This window comes from Erinaceus europaeus, chromosome 1 (assembly GCF_950295315.1).
Source record: "Erinaceus europaeus chromosome 1, mEriEur2.1, whole genome shotgun sequence".
NCBI lineage: Eukaryota > Metazoa > Chordata > Mammalia > Eulipotyphla > Erinaceidae > Erinaceus > Erinaceus europaeus.
In genome coordinates, this window is record NC_080162.1 from 96039876 (window position 1) to 96065072 (window position 25197).

A 25197-nucleotide genomic window follows, 5' to 3' on the forward strand; every position below is an offset into this window, starting at 1 on the left:
AGAAAACCCACCACCAGGCATTTCTCTTTCCCTCTACTTTCAGGATTTCATGACTCTAGAGCTTCTCTGGGAGGTTGCCTGCCTTAATGGTCAAGGTCAGGGCCTCAAGATCCTTCAGGATTGTCTTCTCTCTGGGGCCATAGGTCTGCAAAGCTGGCAGCGGCTATGTGTCAAAAGGACCGTCCAAGAGGTGGCTACTGATTTCACCACCTCATACGCCCTCATCTGAAAAAAACCAATCTGAGCAGGCAGGAAAAGCTATTTGTCCTTTCTGTAGCCCACTGACAGGAAGGAGGAAGGAGCACTGAGAAGCAGTTTCAGTTTCTGCAAAGAACTGTCTTAACTTCACGTTGACAGGCACCTGGCGGATCATGCAGTCTTGGCTCCTTCTTTTCAGATGAGGAAACTGAGGTTCGGAGTGGTAACCCAGCCAGGAGATGGCAGAGGAAGGACTTTCACAGGGTCTTTTTTTGTGATCCTTGTGGTCAGTGTGTCTGTCCTCACAGGTAGAGATGCAGACAGTTAGCTCTGAGATGATGGGTGACCTGGGGAACCCTGAGTAGGAAATGAAACCAAATCCTCTGCCTTGAGAATGGTTCCTTTTATGAAGGAAAAAAAAAATAGGACTGCTGCCTAGGACACTTGAATGGGGAAGAGGTAGTACAGGGAGACACACTGGGTGGGAGGCTTTAGAACCCCCTCCCAGGAGCACAGCATGTGGAGCACCAGGCACTGGATCATTCTGACATGTGTGGCCATCACTGTCCTTGTCAGCTCCTTACTGCCTTCAAGGCCAATTCATCCCTAAGTACTCCCACACAACCTCCCTTCTATTTGGCATCCCAGTGGAAAGCAAAAGACAGAAGCTACCCTGCCATCAAGGAGCTTTTCCCTCTTTTGATAAAAGGATAGATTTTTACAAACTGACCAATGCATATCTGTGCATGTGTGTCTATACAGATATATAAATATAAATATATATATATGTTTATATATATATGTGTGTGTGTGTATGTGTGTGTTTGTGTGTATACAAGTGAGCATATGAAGCAAGAGAACAAATAACCTGTCAGGCAAGGCCTCTCAGGAAAGATGGATACTTAGATCCAGACAAAATGTTTGGTTGTTCACGTCAAGAGCAGGGTTGAGGTAACTTTCAGCAGAGAAGAAAACATGAGTAACATGCTCAGGGGCAAGGGGGTAGTAGAAAGGAAGGACAAGGGGACATGAGAGCAGGGCAGGTGTGAGTGCAGGCTGGTGAGCACAGGGAAGCTGGCTACCACACTGGCCATCCCTGAGTGGCCTTGAGCACTCCCTGTAAATGCCACTGGAGTCAGCGTGCCAGTGAGCAGAGGGAGTCGGTGGGCAACTTGGACAGCCAGTGGCCACTCCTGCTGAATGGACTAAAATGGAAAAATCTGGCAGGAGACCACTGCCACATCAAGGGCAGTGTGCTGGGGCTGGACCAAACTGGTATGTTGCCTGGGATGGAGACGGCAGGAGGTATTCAGATGTATTTCAGAAACAGAGCTGGTAGGATGTGGTGATAGCAAATTGGAGAAAGCCCAAACCAAGAGTTCATAACTAGACTGAATAGCCTTGGCCCCACACTAGTGCAGAAGACACCCAAAGAAGGTGTCAAGAAGGTCTGGGGCTCAAAGCAAGATCTTAGCTGGGGAGTGACTGGTGCATCAGAAATCTGCCAACAAGAGGGTTAAATGGGTGAGAGCAGTGAGCCTGAGAGCATCTGCTTGTATGGGTTCCTGGGAGTAGAAAGAAGAGTTAGACTGGCTGGGGAGAGACAGTGCTATAGTCTTGGAATGCCTGGGTCTGTTGCACCTCTATAGGCTGAAAGTCCTTCTCTGCTGGGCTGACACCTCCTCCTCTAAGACCCAGCTCAGACATTGGGTGGTTGGTGACCTGCACTATGAATCCACCACTCCTGGCAGCCATTTTTCCCTTTTTATTTTACTGAACAGGACAGAGAAATTGAGAGGTGAGGGGGACATAGAGAGGAAGAGAGAACAACAGACACTTGAAGTACCCGCTTCACCATTCAGAACGCATCCTCCTTTCAGGAGCAGAGGCTTGAACCCAGATCCTTATGCCTGGTATTCTGTGTGCTTAACCAGTTGTGACACCTCCTGCCCTCCCCCTTCCTTGTAATTATTTTCTGCCTCCAGAGTCTCTGAGTCAAGCTATTAGCAAGCACACTGGGTACAGGTATTACACTCTCCCCAAACCTCTTTTCCTCCTTCAGGTATAAAGGCTGGTGAGGCAGTAAATGAACAGGTGGAAGGCTAGAGGGTGGCTATACACAATCTGGGAGTTTAAAAAAAAGAACTGTCTCAAGGATGTGGGCTCAGACTGTATAGGAGCAGAGTAGACTGGCTGGATCCCATCCACCTTCCCTGCACACCTCCCTCCCAGACAGAGAGGGGCACCTTTGCCTGCCATTCTGCACAGTGCCCAGCAGCAGCAGTACTCCTGTCCAGCCCACTGGCCTTCACACCCTCACTGCTGGGTGCCTGCAAAGCTCTGTCCATTGGGTTAGTGGTGTGGAGTTTATGCCTAGCACTGCTACTGCGGCACAGTGATACAGCAAGTGGGGCTGGACTCTCTCAACCAGGCTGCCATGGCTGTTGGATAAACTGAACAGGAGAAAGGGAACAAAGCTATCTCCATGCATCATCTTTCTATCACTCTTCACTGAGCACAAGTGTCTGCCAAGTGTAATGCCAGGTCACAGAGGTGATAGCCATTGCCAACTAGGGGTAATAGACCCAGACCAAGCTTTGGGCCTCAAAAACAGGATGACCAGATCTCCTCTGGGGACCCTAACACCTGGTACATTTTCACTACAGTATTCATGACACTTGCTATTCTACTTTGTCAAGTTCATTCTGCCTTGGGGAACAGTTGTCAAATACTCTACTGTGAAAGAACCTGTTGACTGAGAAAGCTGCAAGAATAAAATTGATAACAGCTATTGTTTTGGGAAATTTTAAATTTTAGTGGCCAGGTGGTGGTGCACCTGGTTGAGGCCACATGTTACAATGTGCAAGGACCCAGGTTCAAGCCCCTGGTTCCCACCTGCAGTGGGGAAAAGCTTTGCAAGTGGTGAAGCAGTGCTGCAGGTCTCTCTCCTTCTCCCTCTCTCTCTCCTCTCTCTCTCTTTCCCTCTCTCTCTCCCTCTCTCTTTTTCTCTCTCCTACTTCCTCCAACCCTCTCAATTTCTGCCTGTCTCTATCCAGTAAATAAAGATAAGAAAATGTGGAACCAGAAAAGACCTAGAATTGCCAAAACAATCTTGAGAAAAAAGAACAGAACCGGAGGCATCACACTCCCAGATCTCAAATTGTATTATAGGGCCGTTGTCATAAAAACTGCTTGGTACTGGAACATGAATAGACATACTGACCAGTGGAATAGAATTGAGAGCCCAGAAGTGAGCCCCCACACCTATGGACATCTAATCTTTGACAAAGGGGCTCAGACTATTAAATGGGGAAACCAGAGTCTATTCAACAAATGGTGTTGGAAACAATGGGTTGAAACATGCAGAAGAGTGAAACTGAACCACTGTATTTCACCAAATACAAAAGTAAATTCCAAGTGGATCAAGGACTTGGATGTTAGACCACAAACTATCAGATACTTAGAAGAAAATATTGGCAGAACTCTTTTCTGCATCAATTTTAAAGACATCTTCAATGAAACGAATCCAATTACAAAGAAGACTAAGGCAAGCATAAACCTATGGGACTACATCAAATTAAAAAGCTTCTTCACAGCAAAAGAAACCACTACCCAAACCAAGAGACCCCTCACAGAATGGGAGAAGATCTTTACATGCCATATATCAGACAAGAGTTTAATAACCAACATATAAAGAGCTTGCCAAACTCAAAAACAAGACAACAAAAAAACCCATCCAAAAATGGAGGGAGGACATGGATAGAATATTCACCACAGAAGAGATCCAAAAGGCCCAGAAACACATGGAAAAATGCTCCAAGTCTTTGATTGTCAGAGAAATGCAAATAAAGACAACAACGAGATACCACTTCACTCCTGTGAGAATGTCATACATCAGAAAAGGTAGCAGCAGCAAATGCTGGAGAGGGTATGGGGTCAAAGGAACCCTCCTACACTGCTGGTGGGAATGTCAATTGGTCCAACCTTTGTGGAGAACAGTCTGGAGAACTCTCAGATGGCTAGAAATGGACCTACCCTATGATCCTGCAATTCCTCTCCTGGGGATATATCCTAAGGAACACAACATATCCATCCAAAAAGATCTGTGTACACATATGTTCTTGGCAGCACAATTTGTAATAGTCAAAACCTGGAAACCACCCAGGTGTCCAACAACAGATGAGTGGCTGAGCAAGTTGTGGTATATGTACACAATGGAATACTTCTCAGCTGTAAAAAATGGTGACTTCACCGTTTTCAGCCGATCTTGGATAGACCTTGAAAAAATCATGTTGAGTGAAATAAGTCAGAAACAGAAGGATGAATATGGGATGATCTCACTCTCAGGCCGAAGTTGAAAAACAAGATCAGAAAAGAAAACACAAGTAGAACCTGAAATGGAATTGGCATATCGCACCAAAGTAAAAGACTCTGGGGTGGGTGGGTGGGGAGAATACAGGTCCAAGAAGGATTCAGAGGACCTAGTGGGGGTTGTATTGTGAAACAAATAATAATAAGAAGAAAATGTTTTACAAAGGAAAAGAAAATTTAAATTTTATCAATGACTAATGAACTCTATTTTGATTGCATATAAAACACATACTTCTAGTCTGGAAAGTCAGAAAGCTCCTTATACAAGTAGCTTGCAATAGTTAAACAGGAGACAAAATCTAGCCAGCAATGCTTCTGACTATCTGCTAGGAACTGCTAGTTGAGGATGAATCCTTCTGAATCAACACCTTACAACACCCTTGTTTCTAGGACTCTTTCTCCAACCTCTGCCCTGTTGACCAAGGTCTGAGAAGACCAAGGCCGTTCTAGCTCTGCCAGTCCCCCAGTGAAATCTTTCCTTCTCAGCTCTGGGCTTTAACCTGCCCTCAGCCAGCATGCAACAAGACCCTGCCCTCTTAGTTCCACTCCAATTCCAGCACCTGGAAGGAAGAGCCTCAACACAGGTACCTTAGTACCATGCCCACCCACTTCCAAACATGAAGCTTTATCCACAAAGTTCTTTTTAAAAAATCAGACTTAGGAAACTGTTGTTTTAGGACCATGACAATTGTGCAATTATTTCCTATTTGATTTTGGCTTTAAAAACCACCACAGTACTTTATAACCAGATTAACTGGACTCTTTCCTCTCTGTTTTGTTAAAACGCAGGACCCTAGACCTCAAAAATAGCTCACTTGGATAGTGCACGAGCATAGATGTGATGCAAAACCAGCTGGAGAAAGTTTTGGTGCTGTGGGGTCATTCCTTATCTGTCTCTCAAACTCTATGTGGAAAAGTCAGCAAGGAGCCCTTAAGATGCTGAAGCCCTTAAGGTGGCAAAATAAATAAACAGATAAATAAATAAATAAATAAATAATGTAAGCTCACTTTTCATTTTTCATGTTTATTACACATTCAGTTAAGTAACACGAAACTCTGAGAAACAAACCTGCACATTAGTGCCTTTTTTTCCTCCAAGGTTATTGCTGGGGCTTAGTACCTGCAATAGGAACACACCACTCCTGGTGGTCATTTCATTTGTTTTTTATTGAATAGGAAAGAGTGAAATTGAGAGAGGAGGGGGAGATAGAGAGGAAGAGAGAAAGAAAGACACCTGCAGATCTGCTTGGCCGCTTTTGAAGCGTCCCACTGCAGGTGAGGAGTCAAGGACTCGCACCCAGATCCTTGAGCAGGTCCTTGCACTTAGTACTGTGTGCGCTTAACCCGGTGCGCCACCGCCCGGCCCGCACATTAGTACCATCACCTTGTACAAGAGTCCTGTAAGCTGCTGGAGACATCCAGCATCTTTTTGTTATCTGAATGCAGCATAAGCTTTTCAAGGAATGAGATCCGTCGTCCATGTCTCTTCAGGTGAAGCCTGCACAGTCCCTGGGCTCCCCATTCACCAGATGGAAGCAGTGACTTGAGGAAACCCTTAAACATATCCCCACCCTCCATCCCCCAGCGTCCTTCGCAGAGCTTCCCCAGCTCCGGGTGAGAACCACCAATCTGCATATTTCATGCGCCAGACAGGTGAGTTTTGGGGTCACTTGAGTTTGGGAAATGCCACAGTAGAAGGGACACTGCGTTTCGGCCTTTTAATGGGAATCATTTTAGCCAATTAAGGGTTAAAGTCGGAAGGACCACTGCCCGTTGTACGCCGGACCTCTGACCGCCGCCAAGGTCCCTGGGCTGGAAGCCCTATCCAAGGCGGCTGCGCCCAACAAGCAGGTTCCACCGCGACTTGTAGAAAACTCCAAGTCAGGGGCTCCTGGGGTCCAAGTGGGTAACGGAGGCCGGCGAGCAGGACAAGCGATCCCGCTGGGGCGATTAAGCCTCAGAGGAGGCTCGGGACGCTGTCTGGGCTCCCTCTGCGGGGGACCTTGGGTGCAGCGGCCGCCCGGGTCTCCCTCGCCCCGGACTTGCACTTGGCGGACCTGCAGCCCGAGCTCCGGTTCGCTGCGGGCCGACGGCGCACGCAACCCTCTTCCATCCCGCCCGGGGCGCACCCCCAAAGCCCCGGTAAGGGCGCAAGGAGCAGGAATCCCGGGACGCGCAACTCTCAAGTTCGGAGACTCGGAGGAGGGGGGAAGCTGCAGCCACACCTGCGCCCTTCCCCAGACCCAGGAAGGCGGCGACATCCCCAGGGTGTCGGCGCAGCCCGCTACCAGGAGCGGCGTCGCGGTGCGCGCCCCCCGCCGGAGCGCACAGGTCCCCGCCGCGGCGCACGTGCGAGCTGGAGTTACCTTTGGTCGCTCGCAGGTGCCTCCTCCAGTCCTTGCAGCAGCACAGCCCCATGGCAGCCACCCCTCGCGGCCGCGCGGCCCAAGTGCAGCCAGTCCACTGCCCCTGGGCGCGCGCGCAGTGGGGCGCGCGGCCACCCTCCCAGCCGCGGTCTCGGGCTGCGGCTTGGTCCCTGCCACGCGCCGCGGGCGGGCGCCCTGCCCTCTGGGCAGACCCTGCTAATCAATAGGAGAACGCGCAGATCGCGCTTTTATCTCCGCACGCTGGGCCGTCCCGCGCCGGCTCCCTCCCAGCGACCCGTTACTCTCCTGGGGCGCTGAGCCGTGCCAGAGGCGCTGCGCCAGGGGGCGCTGCATGAGCCGAGCGGTCTGAGGCTCCCTCTGCTCCAATGAGGCTTAGGGACTGGGGCTGGGGAGCAAGGAGGATGGCAACACAGACCTGACCTCAGAAGGGTGCAGTCAAAAAAGAAAGGTGTCCTGGTCCGGGAGATGGCATAGTGGACACTGGACTCTCAGCATTGGACTAAAGCATTAAACTCTCAGGCATGAGGTCCCGAGTTCAATCCCTGGCAGCACATGTAGCAGAGTAATGTCTGGTTCTTTCTCTCCTCCTATCTTTCTCATTAATAAATAAATTTTAAAAATCTTTTTTAAAAATCCAATCAGTTAAAGGAAAAGAAAAGCGTCTTGACTCTGTAAGGTCCCTCCCGTTCCTCAGTTTCACCTAAGCAACCACCTGGGTGACATGGGAAGAAGGAGCCCTGGGCCTCCCTGCTCTCCTTTTCCTCTGTTGAGTTCTGCAAAAGTGCAGTGCGGTCATGGAAAAAGACTGCCCTGGTATGCCCCATACCCGACAGGTTATCTTTGGTAAGTCACATCCTCTCTTAGAGGTTTTTGTTTTTAATTTTTTAAATCTTTATTTATTGGATAAGGACAGCCAGAAATCAAGAGGGAAGGGGATGATAGAGAGGGAGAGAGACAGAGAGACACCTGTCGCACTGCTTCACCATTCGCAAAGCTTTCCCCCTGCAGGTGGGGACCGGGGCTCCAACCGGCTTGCACATTGTAATACACGCGCACAAGAGGTGCGCCACCACCCGGCCCCTCTTAGAGGGTTTCTTCACCTGAAAACGGAGGCAACTCACATCATTTCAGATATAACACCGATGAAATGGTATCAGGTTATTTGAACACTCTGTGTTCACTTTTCCAGTCTATAAGATATAGAATAGAATTGTTTTATTGAATAATTCTAAAGACAAACTGACTTGAGATTACATATATACACTATATATGTAATACATATTATATATATATATATATGCCCACATATATGTATTACTAGAAAACAAGTGCCTTGGGTTTAGGATAAAAACAAGAAACCAATAGTGGTTCCTTTTGGGAAAGAGTGAGTGACAAGAATGGATTTAAAGTGGGATTTCATAGTGACATAATCTCTGAAAAAGAAGGTATATTTACACAATATTGTGTGACTACACAATACAATGAGAGGAATTATTTCCAGAATTGATCATAACCCCCAAACTTTTTTTTTTTTTTTGCCAGGCACAGAGTAGGCCTTTTTTCTGTTTATTTGTTTGTTTGCTTGCTTGTTTGGGTAGAGAGAGATATATCACAGCACCAAAGCTTTCTTCAGTATGTTGGGGGCCCACATGACAAGCAATTTCTAGATGTATTCCTGTATTTGAAACAAGGCTGTGGGCAGCCCCAGTCTGGGCTCCACTGGAATTTTCTCTCTTCCACTTCATTCCAGCTTGTGGAAACAGAGATGGATCAGAGGAGAACAGAAGCAGACCAAGCCAGAGGCCAAGGCAACTGGCTGCCTGGAGCAGAAGAGTTAAAGTTGGGCAGGGGGAGGAAGGGAGGGAAGAATGACTTTGAGAGGGAAGAGGTTTTCCCAGGAGTTAAGTCTTATTCAAAGGAGAGATTAACAGCAGCCTGGCAGATTTCTGCCTCCCTCTCCTTTAACTCCTCAGAAAGACCAAGGCTGCTGCTTCTGGAAAGAGCTGGGCTGCCCTGCACTAGATCCGGAAAGAACGATGTTTTCACTTCATGACATGTAGACGGGGGTTACAAAGAGGGAGTAAACTGAGAAAAAACAGAGAGACCTGACTTCTGGTTGCTGCCAAGCCGTTTTAAACAGTTTTAGCACCAGGCAGGATCACTTAGTCACAGCAGGCTTAATGAGGTCCCAGGAATTCCAAGCTAGAACTCCCAGCATTCAGGGAGAACGTAAGAGGAGCAGACTCCCCCAGGGGATTGTCCAACGGCCAAGTCCTACATTTGGAAAGCAAGATTTAAACGAAAACATCACAGTGGCCATTGTGGACGGCTTGTTTATCTTTCTAAGAGGAAGTAGCAAAGCAGGATCATTTCAAATGAGCCTATTATAGAGGGTCAGCATCCCCATTGAAGCGTTCAAATATATTTTGGAAAACTCGACTTTTCAAAGTGACTTTAAACATCAATATTCAGGGCAGTTTAGGAGCCAGAAAACAAGGAAAGAACTTCTGGTGGTATTGTCTTTGGTTTCACACACCTCAACACCTGATTATACTGTGTTTTCTCTGTTTTAGTTTTCTAGTTGTAGGTTTATTCCTTCATGGGAATGAAAGTAGCACTATGTGCTGCTCACTGTATGCTAGGCAATTCACAAGTGCTATTATCTCAGCTAACCACATGACCCCATGAGCCCAATGCCATTAGATTTAATAGAAGGAACTAAAGGTGTGTGTGTGTGTGTGTGTGTGTGTGTGTGTGTGTGTGTGTGTATGTGTGTGTGTAGGTGGGGGATGTGTCAGTTGAGGAAACTTTCTGCAGACCAATCAAGTGGCTAATGCACCAGGATAGATGGTTGAGAGGGTGGATGGATAAATGAAAAGATAGATGATGAATGGATGGATGGATGGATGGATGGATGATGAATGGATAAATGGATGGGTGGATGGATGAATGGAGGATGGATGGATGGCTGAAAGGATGGATGATTAGTGGATGGATGGATGGTACGTAAATGGATAATATATGAATAAATGTCATCCCAGTTAGTAAGAGTCATAACTGCAACTGAGCATGGAACATGCCTGGAAATTCAAACTTCCTAAACATGTCTCTCCCCACTGAATTGACCAATGACCCCAAAGTACCTTGAATTGAGCCAAGCATCAAGCTCACTCAGAGCCACAAGGTTTTGGATGAGCTCAAGCCCACCTCCCTGAAGAGTGATCAAGGACACAGGGGTTTCTGCACAATGTCCCTGGGCTGGAAAGCAAACATCCTGTACATTACAGGGAAAGCAGCATTAGAACCAGGGGGCAGGTGTCCAATGAGTACACTGGGCTCTGGGAGAAGAGGCCTCACTCACCAACCTACTCACTCAGCACTTCACCTCCTGCTACTTTATTCCATTTATTTGGGAGACACAGAGATTGGTAGTTAGCATGCAGGGTTGTTTCTTGGGAGACTGCTGTATTGCTGGGCTCCAGGCCCTCTGTAGCATAAGGCGCTTGATCCAGTTATTTTAGCCCCAAACCATTCAAATATTTGCTTAGGAGATGCAGGACCTGGTCTTCATACTCTTCTGAAGGGGTTTGCATGGCCCTTACCCAGACATATCTAAGGTAGACTCATAGCACTGTCTCCATCCAGGTATGAGTTCAGTCCTGGGACACTCAGAAGAAAAGTAGAGATGGGGGGGTGGCATTTTAGTCACAGGGGTAGCTTTGGAAAGCTATGGTGATCATTTACAATATCTTTCATTATATCCATAAACCATATAATAACTGAATAGAAAGATAGCCCAGGGTCAAAGGGCTTGGGAAGCAGTGGCCCAGTCTGCCCAGGATAATCGTGGATGGTTCTATAGAGGAGAGTTCTTTAAGGTGATAGTTAGACATAAGGAGGCAAGCAGCACCTCAGGGGAGGGTATAGGAACAGAATGGTGCCCCAGTGAGCCGTGCTATTATAATGGTAGAGAACATTATAATTACTCTGGGGTAGGGAGGAGATTAACAGGATTTTTACAGCAGCAACTGTGATTCTGACTATCCAACGTAGCACTGGAGTGAAGTAGGATTAGAAGTGTATAACCAGAGGTCTGAGCGGTAGCACAGCAGGTTAAGCGCACGTGGGGCTAAGCACAAGGACCAATGTAAGGGTCCAGTTAGAGCCCCCAGCTCCCCACCTGCAGGAGGGTGGCTTCAAAACAGTGAAGCAGTTCTGCAAGTGTCTATCTTTCTCTCCTGTTGTCTTCCCCATCTCTCTCGATTTCTCTCTATCCTACCCAACAACACAGAAGTAACAATAACAACAAGAGCAACAAAAATGGGAAAAATGGCTTCCAGGAGCAGTGGATTCGTAGTCCAGGCACTGAGTCCCAGTGATAAGCCTGAAGGCAAAAAAAAAAAAAGTGTATAAACAGGAGCAGACTGTAAACTTAAAAGCTACAAAGCAGAAGCCAGGTGAGATGGCACTATCTGAACTCAACAAGCCAGAGATGGAGAGCCCATAAGCTGTGAGCTAGCAGAGTGGTCACCAGTGAGCCATACCTCTCAGCTCCCACACCCTGTGTGTCTCTGTTCCTTTAAGCCTGAGCTGCCCTGTGGCTTGTTCTAACAGAAGTTGACAGAAGTGTCTCTAGGCCTGTTCTGGGTTTGTCTGCTAAAAAGCCTTGGAAGTTTTTGCTGTTTTGTAGAAAGTCATCTGTGGTGGGCAGGGGGACCATGCCCAGTATGGAGAGTATGCAGTGTGGAGAGACATCAGGAAGAACCAAGGTTCAGTCCAGCAGCTACTTTTTCCAGCTGCTCTGGAAATAGTTCTTTTAGTTGATACACACTGAGCAAAGACGTTGCCCTGATGATCTCTGCCCACATTGCAGAACAGTGAGCAAATAAAATGTCTAAGGCACTCAGCATGGGGGTATTCGCAGTAACAAAACTAAACATGACAATTAATATACAACACTAGTTCCTCATGACATAGCAGACTAAGAGCTTCTCCTTCTAAACTTCTAAGTCAGAGCACAATTGTGTGTTTGATAGCATAAGTTCCACTTTAAAGAGGAGGCCACTGGGGCACAGAGAGGTGAAGAAGTTTGCAGAGGGTCACACAGCTTATTAGTGCCTGGGTTCAGAACTAGTCCACCTTGTTTAGAGCCTGCACTTATATAACAACACCAAGGTAGATATTTTGAAGTTCAAAAAGGGAAAATACTTGGTGATGAATTTTCCTGCCCTGTGGGTCTGAGGTATATCTTTAGGTGTGACTTGTGGGGAGAAAGACAACCATTGGGGCTAGGTGGTGACATACCTGGTTGAACACACATCTTACCATGTATAAGGACACAAGTTCAAATCCCCTCTTCTCACTTGTGGGGGCAGGTGGAGGGGAGGAAGCTTCACAAACAGTAAAGCAGTGCTAATGCTGCATCTCTCTCTCTCCCTCCCTATCTCCCTCTCCCCTCAATTTCTGTCCTATCAAAGAAAACAGAGGAGGAGCAGGAGCAGGGGGAGGAGAAGCAGTAGGAGCAAAAGGGGGAAAATGGCCATTAGGCGTGGTAGACTAGTACCTGATAGCCCCACTGATGACCCTGATGGCAAAACAAAACAACACAAAAACTATTGTGGAGTGTTGGGTAGAAAAAAAAATTCCCCCCCAGGGTTATCGTGGGGGCTCTCTGTACCTGCACTATGAATCTACTGCTCCTGCAAGTCATTTTTCCCATTTTTGTTGCCTATGTTGTTGTTATTATTGCTGTTATTATTGGGTAGGACAGAGAGAAATTGAGAGAGGAGGGGAAGACAGAGAGCAGAAGAGAAAGACAGACACCTGCAGACCTGTTTCACCACTTGTGATACAACCCCCCTGCACTTGGCACCATGTGTGCTTAACCTGCTGCACTACCACCCAGCCCCTGGATATAAACTTTTCACAAGAGACCAGTTGAGGCTTGATGCCTTATCAGCTTTGCAGATGGATGTCTACTTCCTGTCAGCCCTGGAACCTGGCAGATGGAGCATCTTGAAGATAAAAGCACTTTGTAGACTCTTTATTCTAACCTACCTCATTTTGGCCCTATGATCGACCTATGATAGTAGCATGTCATCATACTCATTTTACAGGTGAGTGCCCAGGTTGCATGCACTCTCTAATTCACATAGCAGCAACTAGGAAAGCCTGCACTTGAATCTGGGTAGTCTGGTCATTACAGGTCAGCTACTTACTGACTAGCCCCCTGCCTCCATGCTCTAGGAGGTGAGGGTCTTCATTTGTACCTGCTCCCTATCTCTCATCCTCTCCTGCCACTATTATTCTGACTTGTATTGGGATTTTGAAAATCCACATGAAAGCTATACAAATACAACACTATAGACCCACCTTATAGACAACACCATAGACACAGAGATTATATGGGTTGCTGTATTTAAGTGCAGCTTCCTTTTTCTCACATGGGAAATTTGAGGTCCAGAGAGACCAGATCCACCCCACGTCAGGCATGTCATAAGGGCCTGCTGTAGGCTCAGACTCTGAGAGGGGAGTTAATGGCAAGTTGCAGCTAGTCCAATGCAGCATCAATTTTTGCTATGAAACAAACAAGCCTGCAGAAAGGAGGGCTTTCATTCCCTGTCTCTCAAAATATGTTTTGTGTCCTTTTAACACAATGCATAGATGCTAACTGATGTGTTTAAACATGTTAATTAGCACCCCTCTCCCCGGATTACCCTTCCCTCATCAACAGCATTGCTGTTGTTATTCACTTTACAAACTCATGGTTCTGTTTTTTTTTTTCTTTTCTTCTCTTCTCTTCTCTTCTCTTCTCTTCTCTTCTCTTCTCTTCTCTTCTCCTCTCCTCTCCTCTCCTCTCCTCTCCTCTCCTCTCCTCTCCTCTCCTCTCCTTTCTTCTCTCTTCTCCTCTCCTCTCCTCTCCTCTCCTCTCCTCTCCTCTCCTCTTCTCTCTCTCCCTCCCTCTCTCTCTCTCTCTTTCTCTCTCACTTTCTCATGCTGGGACCTCATCCACACACAATTTCATCACTCCCCAACTTTTTTTTTTGTCTCCAGGGTTATCTCTGGGGCTTAGTGCCAGCACTATTAATCCACTGCTCCTGGAGGCTATTTTTCCCATTTTGTTGCCCTTGTTGTGGTTGTTATTGTTATAGCTGTTGTTGTTGGATAGGACAGAGAGAAATCGAGAGAAGAGGGGAGACAGAGAGGAGGAGAGACATGCAGACATGCTTCACCGCTTGCAAAGCACTGCCCCCACCCCCTGCAGATAGGGAGCTGGGGGCTCCAACCAGGATCCTTACGCTGGTCCTTGGTGCTTTGTGCCATGTGCACTTAACCCGCTGCGCTACTGCCCAGCCCCCTCCAACTTCTTTTTCATTCCTTAAAATAAATAAATAAATAACAAAGTGGAGAGGCCTGGTAGTTGTGCACCTGGTTAAGTACACTTTACAATGTATAAGAACCTGGGTACATACTCCCCCCAATCCACACTTTCAGAGAGAAAGCTTCATACACTGTGAAGCAGTGCTGTAGTTCTCTCTCTGACTCTCTCTCTCTCTCCCCCTTCCTTCTCAATTTCTCTCTGTCCTATCAAATAAAATAAATTAAAAACCATTTAAAAAAACCTAAAGTGAAGGGGACTCAGAGATGGAAAAGGGGAGAAGTGAGAGATACCACAGAACCAGAATTTCCTTTAGTGCAGGGGCACCCCCATTTGGCACAGGGTTCAAATTTAGGATGCCAGCATAGCAAGGAATGTGTCTACCATGTGGGTTATATTCTGGCCCCTCTTGTTTTGAAATGTTTGCCTTTTAAAAACAAAATAATGGTTTAATAAAAATGAACAAGATTGTAAGATAACAGGAGTACAATTCCGAACAGTTTCCGCCACCAGAGTTCCATGTCACATCCCCACTATTGGAAGCTGTCATATTCTTTAACCCTCTGGGAGTATGGACCCAGGAGCACCCAGGATGCAGAAGGTGAGTGTTCTGGCTTCTGTAATTGCTTCTCCGTTGGACATGGACGCTGGCGGTTCAATCTGTACCCTCAGCCTGTTTCTATCTTTCCCTAATGGGATAGTGGCTTTTTTTTTTTTTTTGCCTCCAAGTTTATCACTAGGGCTCAGTGTCTGCACTATGAATCCACTTCTCCTGGAGGCCATCTTTTTCCCATTATTGTTGTTGCTGTTATTGTTGTTGTTGTTATTGTTGCTGGATAGGACAGAGTGAAATCAAGAGAGGAGGGGAAGACAGAGGGGGGAAGAGAAAGATAGACACCTGCAGACCTGCTTCACTGCTTGTGAAGCGACCCCCCTGCAGGTAGAGAGGATATATATATATATATATTTTTTTTTAATGAAATATTTGACTCTGGGGAAGTAACATCTGTTCAAGCAACCCACACTGCTCTGTAGCCATCAAAGAATATGGGTCCCATGAAGACAGGTATGCTTAATGAAACTTGTTTCACTTCTCTTTCTCTCATCTTTGGCTGCCATAAATCTTAGGGAACAACAACAACAACAATAATAACTACAACAATAAAACAACAAGAGCAACAAAAGGGAATAAATAAATATTTTTAAAAAAGAGTTCCTTTTGATCACTGTGGTGAGAGATGAGCATTTTGTAAGATAACTAAATGACAGCATTTTGATGAAAAATACCCATTGTTGAAAAATTTGGCCCAAGACATAACAGTAGCCATTTATTTAGTTGTTGTTATTGCCAGTCATTATTAAAAATCTGATATCTCAGTTAAAATAAAGCAAAAATTGTCAGATGAAAAAAAAATCTTAGGGAACTACTGAAGCTTGGCTTTATTGAGTATGAAGATCCTAAAATCAGCCTTGAGATTCTTGTGCTTTGTTTCCAGGTTTTGCTTTTTCTCAAGTCCTTACTTTATCTTATTACTATCAATGTGTTATGTTTATTTTATTCTGTGTTCTCTCATATTAAATCATTTCAGACCCTCTGTGAAGTAACATAGGAGTATAAGGGCATGTAATACCACTGTGGTGATGTTGGGACTCCACCCAGGAGCCTCAGGCATGACAGCCGTGCACTCACCAGGTGAACTATCTTCCTGGCCACTGTAATCTGCAGTCTGACAAGAATTATGGAGTATTGGGAAACTCTTTCCCCTTAAATTGGAAAGTATTTGGCTTGGGAACAATAACAACAATATGACAAGAATTATGGAGTATTGGGAAACTATTTCCCCTTAAATTGGAAAGTATTTGGCTTGGGAACAATAACAACAACAACAACAACAACAAAGTGAATGGGAGATGGAAATTCCATCCAAAAAGTCTAGTTCCCACTTCTGGGTGACAGATTAGGGAAAAACAGTTACACAAACTGTCAGGACAGTTGGCTCTCCAGAGAGACATGCCACACCCTGACTGAGCAGGCTTTGAGGTCTGCTAGTGGGAACCATCCTCCCACTCAACTGCTGTGCCCACTCTTCATGGATGGAGTGTTGGGGGCCAGGGCCCCAGAGGTGTGCATCTAGCAGGAATCCCTATCAAGCAGTGGGGCCTTGGCTGCTGCAGATTTATTTGAAGGGAGGAATGTGCAGTTCCAGATTCCCACAGAGAATGACAAGGGGAATGGCTGGGTAGAAATTCCTGGGCCACATTTTTCATGCTGTTCATATGGCCTGAAGCCATTGAACTTGGCCAGACTGCCTAGTGTGGGATTTTACAAAGTCCATTGTCCTTTCCCCAAGTTTCACCCCCACCCCTGCTCCCACCTGCTCTTTCTAGTTTTCTTTGTCTCTTTTATATTTTCCCCCACCCCCAGGAGGAGCCCAGCATGGGAAAGAGCAGGAGTCACAGTCATGGCCTCAGGGAGGCTGGGCATAAAGCCTTTACCTGCACTGGGCACCTGGGAGGCAGTCTCAGTCCCCTGGGCAGGAGTCACTGTCACTGGGGCGGGGGGGGGGGGGGAGGAATCTTGCTTCAGTGACAAGAGCCACAAATACTAAGCAGCTGCTATATTTCAAGCACTGTTTGGGGCAATTCTACATGGATTAACTCCAAGATCTCCACAAGAACCTTATGGTAGGGGTGGGGCAGTGGTGCACCTTATAGAGCACACACATTAATAGTGCACAAAGATCTGGGTTCAAGCCTCTGGCCCATCTGCAGAGAGAAGCCTCATGACCAGTGAAATAGTGCTGCAGGAGTCTCTTTTTCCCCACCATCTACCTCCCCCCCCCTTTTTTTTTTCCAAATTCTCTCTATCCAAAATTATATATATGTATGCGTGTATATATATATATATGTATATTATATGGAGAGAGAGAATCTTATGATAATGTGTATTTTACTGATGGGTAAGTTGAGATACAGAACTTCTCATGAATGTACCCAGAGTCCTAAGGTTAATAAGTAGAAAAAAGACGATTTGACATGTGCTGTGTAAGTCCACCGTAACTCTCAGTTTCAGCATATATAATCTTCACAACTCAGCACACTCTGCAGATCCTACCCTATTGGCAGATCATTGCTATTCCAGCAAAAATTCAGATGACAAAGCATTTACATCAATAGGACTTATGAACCTCTGAAAGTCCCCAGTAGCCCCAGTGCACCTAGAAGATAAGACTACCAGTATGAGCTAGGCTGGTCTGCTGTCTGGTCTGCTTAGCTGGGGGTGCAGCTCTGTGAACTGAGGGTGAACTGGTACCTCTTGTTGTTGTTTTTTTTCCTGCTGCTGACAGTGTAAAGGCAGAACCCAAGCTATTGAGCTAGTCTTTGCAATGTGCCATATATACTATATGTAAACTACATACACTATATGTCACCAGCACAACAACCCTGAACCTAGGGGTTCATAACCCCTTGCCACAGATAAGAAAATCTATTCTTAGGGGTCGGGCGGTGGTGCACTGGGGCACATCTAATATAAAGTGCAAGACCGGCACAAGGATCCAATTTCAAACCCCTGGCTCCTCACCTGCTGGGGGGGGGGTGTCACTTCACAAGTGGTGAAGCAGTTCTGCAAGTGTCTTATCTTTCCCTTTCAACCTCTCAATTTCTCTCTGTCTTAGCCAATAAAATGGAAAAAATGGCCACCAGAGCAGTGGGTTCATAGTGCTGGTACCAGGCTCCAGCGATAATCCTGGACACAAAAAGAAAGAAAAAAAAACACTATTCTTTCTGGTTCAGGTCTCTGTCTCATGTAGATTAGCTGGTGAGGCAAATGGGAGAGCCTCTGTTCTGTGTGGTCACTTGGGGATCCAGGTTGCTAGCAATGAATGCCCTACTCTGGATCCCATTCATCAGTTGGGCCCATCCATGCAGGAAGAAGGCTGAGAGCGGTTTCCACGGGCACTCCCATCCATATTCCACTTTCCAGGGTTGTCCTGTGACCCATCTCATGATGGGGGAAGCTGGGGAACAGCATCTGTCTGCACAGCCATAGGAAAAGAAAGCAGTGTGGATACCCACTTGGGGTCCTGAGAGGTGAGGTGTATGAAGAGACAGGCTATTTGACCCCAAGTTTGTGTCTTGCTGCTATACTGTCTGGACTGAAACTGACGCCAAAGTCATCTGAATTGAATTCCAGCTCAGCTCTTTAAGGGGACAATGAATGGGGCTGCAGGGCTGTAGGGATTAACTGGGACATGAAGAAAAGAACTTGGCATGTAGTAAGTGCCCGAGGGCCTGTTCATTCTTGGAGCTGCAGCCAGGAGGGCACCACAGGCAAGAGAGGCTGGCCAGAGAGAGCTTCAGCCCCAAGGAGAGAGGTGGGGAAGACAGTCCACTGGAAGGACTTCAAGCACTTGTACTTGCTGTCATGAGCTAGTTGTGGGGGAAAAAAAAAGCTCAGAACAGCCCGACTGCTGCCCATTTCTAGTTCTGATTATCAGGTGTCCATTATATCCCATCTTCATACCCAGCAGGCTGTTAAGCATAGTATGACCTTGGTTGTATGCAAAGAAGAGATACTGGGAAGGCCAAGTCCCTGTTCTTAGGTTTTGCTGTGGAAGCAGCAGTACTTCTGTGGTGTTCTGCCCAGGTCTCAGCATTCTGCTCATCCTGGAGGGCTCCCTGCAGCTAAGGCAGGGTGGTGTGACGGTGGCTTCCCTTACGTGGCTGCTCCACGGGACATTGGGCTACCCAATGATGGTGGGCACAGCACAGTTCTCTTCCATAGTTGCCTTTGGGGAGTTGGGCAGTAAGACAGTGGGTTAAACACAGGTGGCACAAAGTGCAAGGATGAGCATAAGGATCCTGGTTCGAGCCCCTGGCCCCTCAACTGCAGGGGAGTCGTTTCACAAGTAGTGAAGCAGGTCTGCAAATGTCTCTTTCTCTCCCCCTCTCTGTCTTCCCCTCCTCTCTCCATTTCTCTCTGTCCTGTCCAACAACGATGACATCAATAACAATAATAACTACAACAATAAAACAAAAAGGGCAACAAAAGGAAATAAATAAATAAATAAAAATTGAAAAAAATGTCTTTTCCAACTTCATGTCACCCTCTTCAAAGATGTCTCGATCCAATAAATAAATATAAATAAATAAAAAAAAAGAAATGTCCCCATACAGAGAGAGGGAGTGAGCCACCAAGTCTATCCAGGGATACCCAACTCTTTCTGCTTTAGTAGAGGGTTCCTAAGTTACTAATGTACGCCTCTGTCAGTTCAGGCACAGGCACATGCACACACAACCTCCTAGGTGCCCCTCAGAGAGCTGGCTCAGACTGCTTCTAGAATCTGATCACTCCCAAGCACCACCCGCCCTCACCTTTCCAGTTACTCAACATCAGAAGGATTCAAGCCCCAAAACTCCAGTTTTCACCACCACCAACCACACCCTTCCTATAAACCAGCCCACCTGGCAGACTAGAACATTTTATTTCCATGAAGCATTTTTTAAATCTTTTTTTTTAATGTATGTATTCTATAGAGACAAAAACTGAGAGGGGTGGGGAAGTAAAGAGGGAAAGAGACAGACACCTACAGCTCTGCTTCACTCATGAAGTTTCCCCCCTGCAGGTGGGAACCAGGGGCTTGAACCCAGGTCCTCGAGCACTACAATGTTTACACTTAACCAGGTGTGTCACTGCCTGGTCCCCCAAGAAGCATTTTTTAGACTATGAGCTCCAATCCATTAGAAAGTCATGAAATCAATCTAGCAGGGCTTTGGGGGTCAACATTGTTTAAAAAATGGTCTGTGTGGGAGAGAAACCAGAGCATCATTTCCACGATTTATGCCATTCTACTTGTTTTTGTCTTTATTTTTATGAAGTGGTGGAGATTGCACCCAGGGCCTCATATAGGTTCTACTGCTGTGTGTGTGTGTGTGTGTGTGTGTGTGTGTGTGTGTGTGTGTGTGTGTGTGTGTGTGTGTGGTGTGGGTGTGTGTGTGGGTGGGTGTGGGTGCCAGCCACCATGGTTACTGCTGGAACCTAGTGCCTGCAGGACTCCACCACTATTTCCCAGCAGCCAACTTATTTTACCTTTTTAGAGACTGTGAGAGAGACAGAAAGGAGATACACCTGCAGTACTGCTCCAGTATGTATGAAGCTTCCTCCCACTGTGGGTGCAAACCAAAGACTTGAGCCCTGGTCCTTGCACATGTCACCCAGCCAGTCCCCTGGTATTTGTTAAGGTGAGGTGAAATCACACAGAATGAAGCATGCAGTGGGTATGACAGGTAGGAACTGTGCTATTTCCCGAAATCCTTGCTTTTGAGTCTGCCTGGGTCATGGGAGTACAATATGATGCTTATTTCTTGTCAAAAAGTAAGAAGACATTGTGTTGATGGGCCAGTCTCATTCTTTCTAGAAAACTTGGGCTCTTTGTGCAAAGTAACCCACAGATTTTCCCTCCTCTCTCAACTCCCCTGACAGATTTCTCCTAGCTATAGGCTGAAGCAGGGCACAATCTTTGCCAAGTCACTCAAAAGCAACAAATAGAACTTACTGCCAACAGCCACAAAAGGTCCTCCTATTACATGCTGATCCTAGACTGAAGACTGCTTACTGGTCTGGCATTTGCGTATCTAAGAGGGCCACTTAAGTGACCCTTCAGGGAACAAAGATCAGCCTCTCTCAATTTATAGAAAATAAAAGAACGCTCTGCTCTGCACATTCCTCCAGAGCAGCCTCTTACATGGTGGGCCGGTCTTCCAGTATTGGGCACATCTGTCAGATTGTTCTTTCCTTCCTCAACATTATTCCCTCAGATAGTTATTTTTGATGTGCCACTCAGAGCAAAACATGGGAAACCACAGGCCAGAGCCCCCTGACCCTTCTCAGTCTGGTGTGTGTGTGTGTGGGGAGGGGGGGGTGGAGCTGTTGGTTAAGATGGCTTTCCAATTGCAAGGTCTCTTTCCATTAGAAGGAGATGCTGTGCAGGCTGGGCAGTAACACGTTAAGCCTATATGGCTTGAAGTGCAAGGACCAACGTAAGCATCCCAGTTGGTCTCTTTCTTTTTTTAATTTTAATTTTTATTTATAAAAAGGAAACACTGAAAAAAAAAAAACATAGGATAAGAAGGGTACAACTCTATACAGTTCCCACCACCAGAACTCCATATCCTATCTCCTCCCCTGATAGCTTTCCTATTCTTTATCCCTCTGGAAGTATGGACCCTGTGCTTTCTACTGGCATCTAGAGAGAGTGGGCTCAGGAGAGGCAATCTGTGGGAACCGATGTCATCTCCAGGTAGACAGTGTCAGAATGGAGTCAAATTGCTGGTCACTTAGCTGCTAGTATAAGCGTCTCCCCCTACGCTCACACCCTAATTCCCATATTGGAATGGGTGGTAGAAAGGGTCCAGGGAGCAAGCTCAGCCTGCTAGAGAACCAACTTGTATGCCTGAGTCCCCAGAGGCTGCAGGCTCAATCTTTAGTGCTGCCTTATGCCAGAACTAAACATTGCTTAGGGGGCCAGGCGGTGGTGTACTTGACTGAGTGCATATGTTATAATGCACAAGGACTCAGGTTCAAGCCCCTGGTCCCCACCTGCAGGGGAGAAAGCTTCAAAAGTGGTGAAGCAGGGCTGCAAGTGTCTTTCTGTCTCTCTCCCTTGCTGTAACCGCCTTCCTCTCAATTTCTGGCTATATATAACACCCTTCTTCTCCATTTCTGGCTATCTCTATCCAATAAATAAAGATAATAAAAACTTTTAAAATTAGTTACTTTAAAAAAAAGACTCTTTAGATGTTTAATGTTTATATTTCATTATAAATGAAATGCTTCTGTTTTCACGTAGAGCTTTTAATGCATCTTTTTTATTTTCTTTCTTTTAATATTTATTTTATTTATTTATTCCCTTTTGTTGCCCTTGTTATTTTATTGTTGTAGTTATTATTGTTGTTATTGACGTAGTTGTTGTTGAATAGGACAGAGAGAAATGGAGAGAGGAGGGGAAGACAGAGAGGGGGAGAGAAAGACAGACACCTGTAGACCTGCTTCACCGCCTGTGAAGCGACTCCCCTGCAGGTAGGGAGCCAGGGCTCGAACCGGGATCCTTATGCTGGTCCATTAATGCTTTGTGCCACCTGTGCTTAACCTGCTGCGCTACCACTGGACTCCCCAATGTGTCTATATTTTATTTGAAATGTATAAAATATTTAGCTCCATTGAATTTAACAATTGTATGTGTTCTGTGTAACTTTTAATGGATAATATTGATAGATAATATTGACATTTTAGAAATAAACAGAAAAAAATACCTACATTCCTGTGTACTATTTTCTGGGGCATCTATAACTGATAGTATCTTACTAATTACTGTTAAATATCTATAAAATCCTATCTTTTTAGTCACTCACTAACAGCTAACTGAGTGATAAGCACTGTACTTAAGACTTTCCAGGGAGGGGGCCAGGCAGTAGTGCGCAGCAGTGCAGCAGGTTAAGCGCACATAGAGCAAAGCGCAAGGACCATCATAAGGATCCAGTTTTGAGGTCCTGGATCCCCACCTGCAGGGGGGTGTCGCTTCACAGCGACAGGGGTGTTGCTTCCCCTCTCTATCTCCCCTCCTCTCTTGATTTCTCTCTGTCCTATCCAACAACATCAGTGGCAACAATAACAACAAATCAGGGCTGTCACAACAAGGCCAACAAAAAATGGGGGGGAAAATAGCCTCTAGGAGCAGTGGATTTGTGGTGCAGGCACTGAGCCCCAGCAATAACCCTGGAGGCAAAAAAAAAAAAAAAAAAAAAAAGGACTCTACAAGGAGCTACTATTTTTTTTAAATTTTTATTTATAAAAAGGAAAACACTGACAAAAACCATAGGATAAGAGGGGCACAACACACAATTCCCACCACCACAACTCCGTATCCCATCCCCTCCCCTGATAGCTTTCCTATTCTTTATGCCTCTGGGAGTAGGGACCCAGGGTCATTATGGTGAGGTCATCTCACAGGTGAATTGCTAGAAGTGAAGCTCAGACAGTGAAGACCTTGCTTTGAACCACAACTCCACATGATAAATTGCTGGGGACGGAAATGATTGAGCCTAGACACAACAGCATTATTTTTCTAGCCACCAATGATTTTGACATTTTAATTATCTACAGTGGGGACCACAGACTCAGGCCCATTTGCAAGATCAGGCAAAGAAGATGAACTGAGAAAACTGGCAGCAAGGGATTGTTGAAGATGAGAGGGAATGGTGGGGAGGGGGACTCTAGCCAACTGGAAAACACTCACACTTTGTCTAAACAAAGCAGCTGTCACCCTACCAGTTCCTTTCTTTTCCTTTCTTTCTTTTTCTCTCTCCCTTCCTTCCTTCCTTCCTTCCTTCCTTCCTTCCTTCCTTCCTTCCTTTCTTTCTTTCTTTCTTTCTTTCTTTCTTTCTTTCTTTCTTTCTTTCTTTTTTTGTCTCCAGGGTTATTGCTGGGGCTCTTCTCCCTCTTTTACCCCCCTTCACTCTCAATATTTCTGCCCTATCAATCAAATAAAATCAATACTTTAAAAACATAAAAAGAAATCTTAATTTCATTTTCATTTTTTTTTAAATTGTCAGCAGGGTTTTTGCTGTGTCTCAGTGCCTGCATGACAAATTGAAAGCTTTCCGCAGACATTTTTTTTTTATTGGATAGGACAGAGAGAAACTGAAAGAGGAGGGGGATATAGGAGGGAGATAGAACAAGAGAGACATCTGCCAACCTGCTTCATACCTGTGAAGCTTCCCTACTGCAGGGGATGGGGCTTGAACCCACATTCAAGTGCACATTGTAACAAGTGTACTCAACCAGATGTGCCACCTCCTGGCCCTCAGAGATCTTAAAGAAATTTTTTTTTGGATAATATTTTTGTTTGTTTTTAAAATATTCTAAGAGACAGAATCAACCAGAATGAGCCAAAGGGTTAATCAGTTTTGGTCTGCAACTCAGCTTTGCAGCTCAAAAACTGTGGACTCCTTTTCTTATTGTTGTTTGCACTTTCACTTGCACTTTCTTGCTACTGTACTGTTACTCCTTCACTGATTTATCATATTTTCTCTGAGAGCCAGGTACCAGGCTCAAGTGTGCAGATGTAATGCCTTCTTCCAGCAGGTCACAGGCAAGGGTTGCATGACACGGAAGTTGTTCCCCTGGAGAGCAGTGCTTCTAATATTGGCACATGTACACAAACCACCTAGGACATACTGCTGTCACACAGACTCTGTTTCAGTAGACCCATTATGAGCCCTAAACTCCAGCTCTAATAAGCTTCTAGGTGATGCTGGTTCAGCTGGCTCATGGAGCACACCTTGAATAGAACGGACCTGCACTAAACAATGATCTGGGGTCTGACAAAATGTGTAAGATGAAGTCTGGGCATGGCTCAGAGGTGAGCTAGGTCGACCAACCCCCACCCATTAATCCCCTGCCACATTCCTGCCAACATCCTAATTTATCTAGCACTTAGTCTCTCTGAGATCACGCATTTAGAATTTTCTCTACATCTTTGTTCTGAGCTGGCACCCAGCACACCACCTCCTGCTCACCTGTCTGCTGCACATATCTCGAGCTGAGGGATTTCTGTCTGTGCCTCTCTGGGTCTCAGAGCTTCAGAGCCCAGCCTGCCTGGTTTCCTGTTGGTATCCAGCTAAGAATAAGATCTTGAAGTGGGACTCACCTAAATGGACACTAGACTCCACCTTACAGGAACCTGTGACCCTGGACAACCCCCCCACACACACACACACCTAGCTCCCCACATCTGTTAAACAAGAGTGTAATGTCCATTCAGTGGGTGTCAAGAACACTGAATTGTCTCATTCAAGGGAACC

At 46.0% G+C, this 25197-nt stretch overlaps 1 protein-coding gene across 3 annotated transcripts in view; it reads right to left on the bottom strand.

Moving 5' to 3' along the window:
* ARHGAP22 (Rho GTPase activating protein 22) overlaps window positions 1–25197 on the bottom strand; it is a 240466-nt gene that overhangs the window by 86306 nt on the left and 128963 nt on the right. Inside the window, exon 1 of one of the 3 annotated variants that reach the window (XM_060191328.1) lies at window positions 6936–7206. The exons of 1 other annotated variant lie outside the window; for it this stretch is intronic. In XM_060191328.1, coding sequence (XP_060047311.1) covers window positions 6936–6987 — 52 coding nt within the window. In that variant the 5' untranslated portion in view covers window positions 6988–7206. Of the gene's footprint in view, window positions 1–6935; window positions 7207–25197 lie in introns of those variants that run through there. One more of the 3 variants, XM_060191336.1, reaches the window with a different exon arrangement.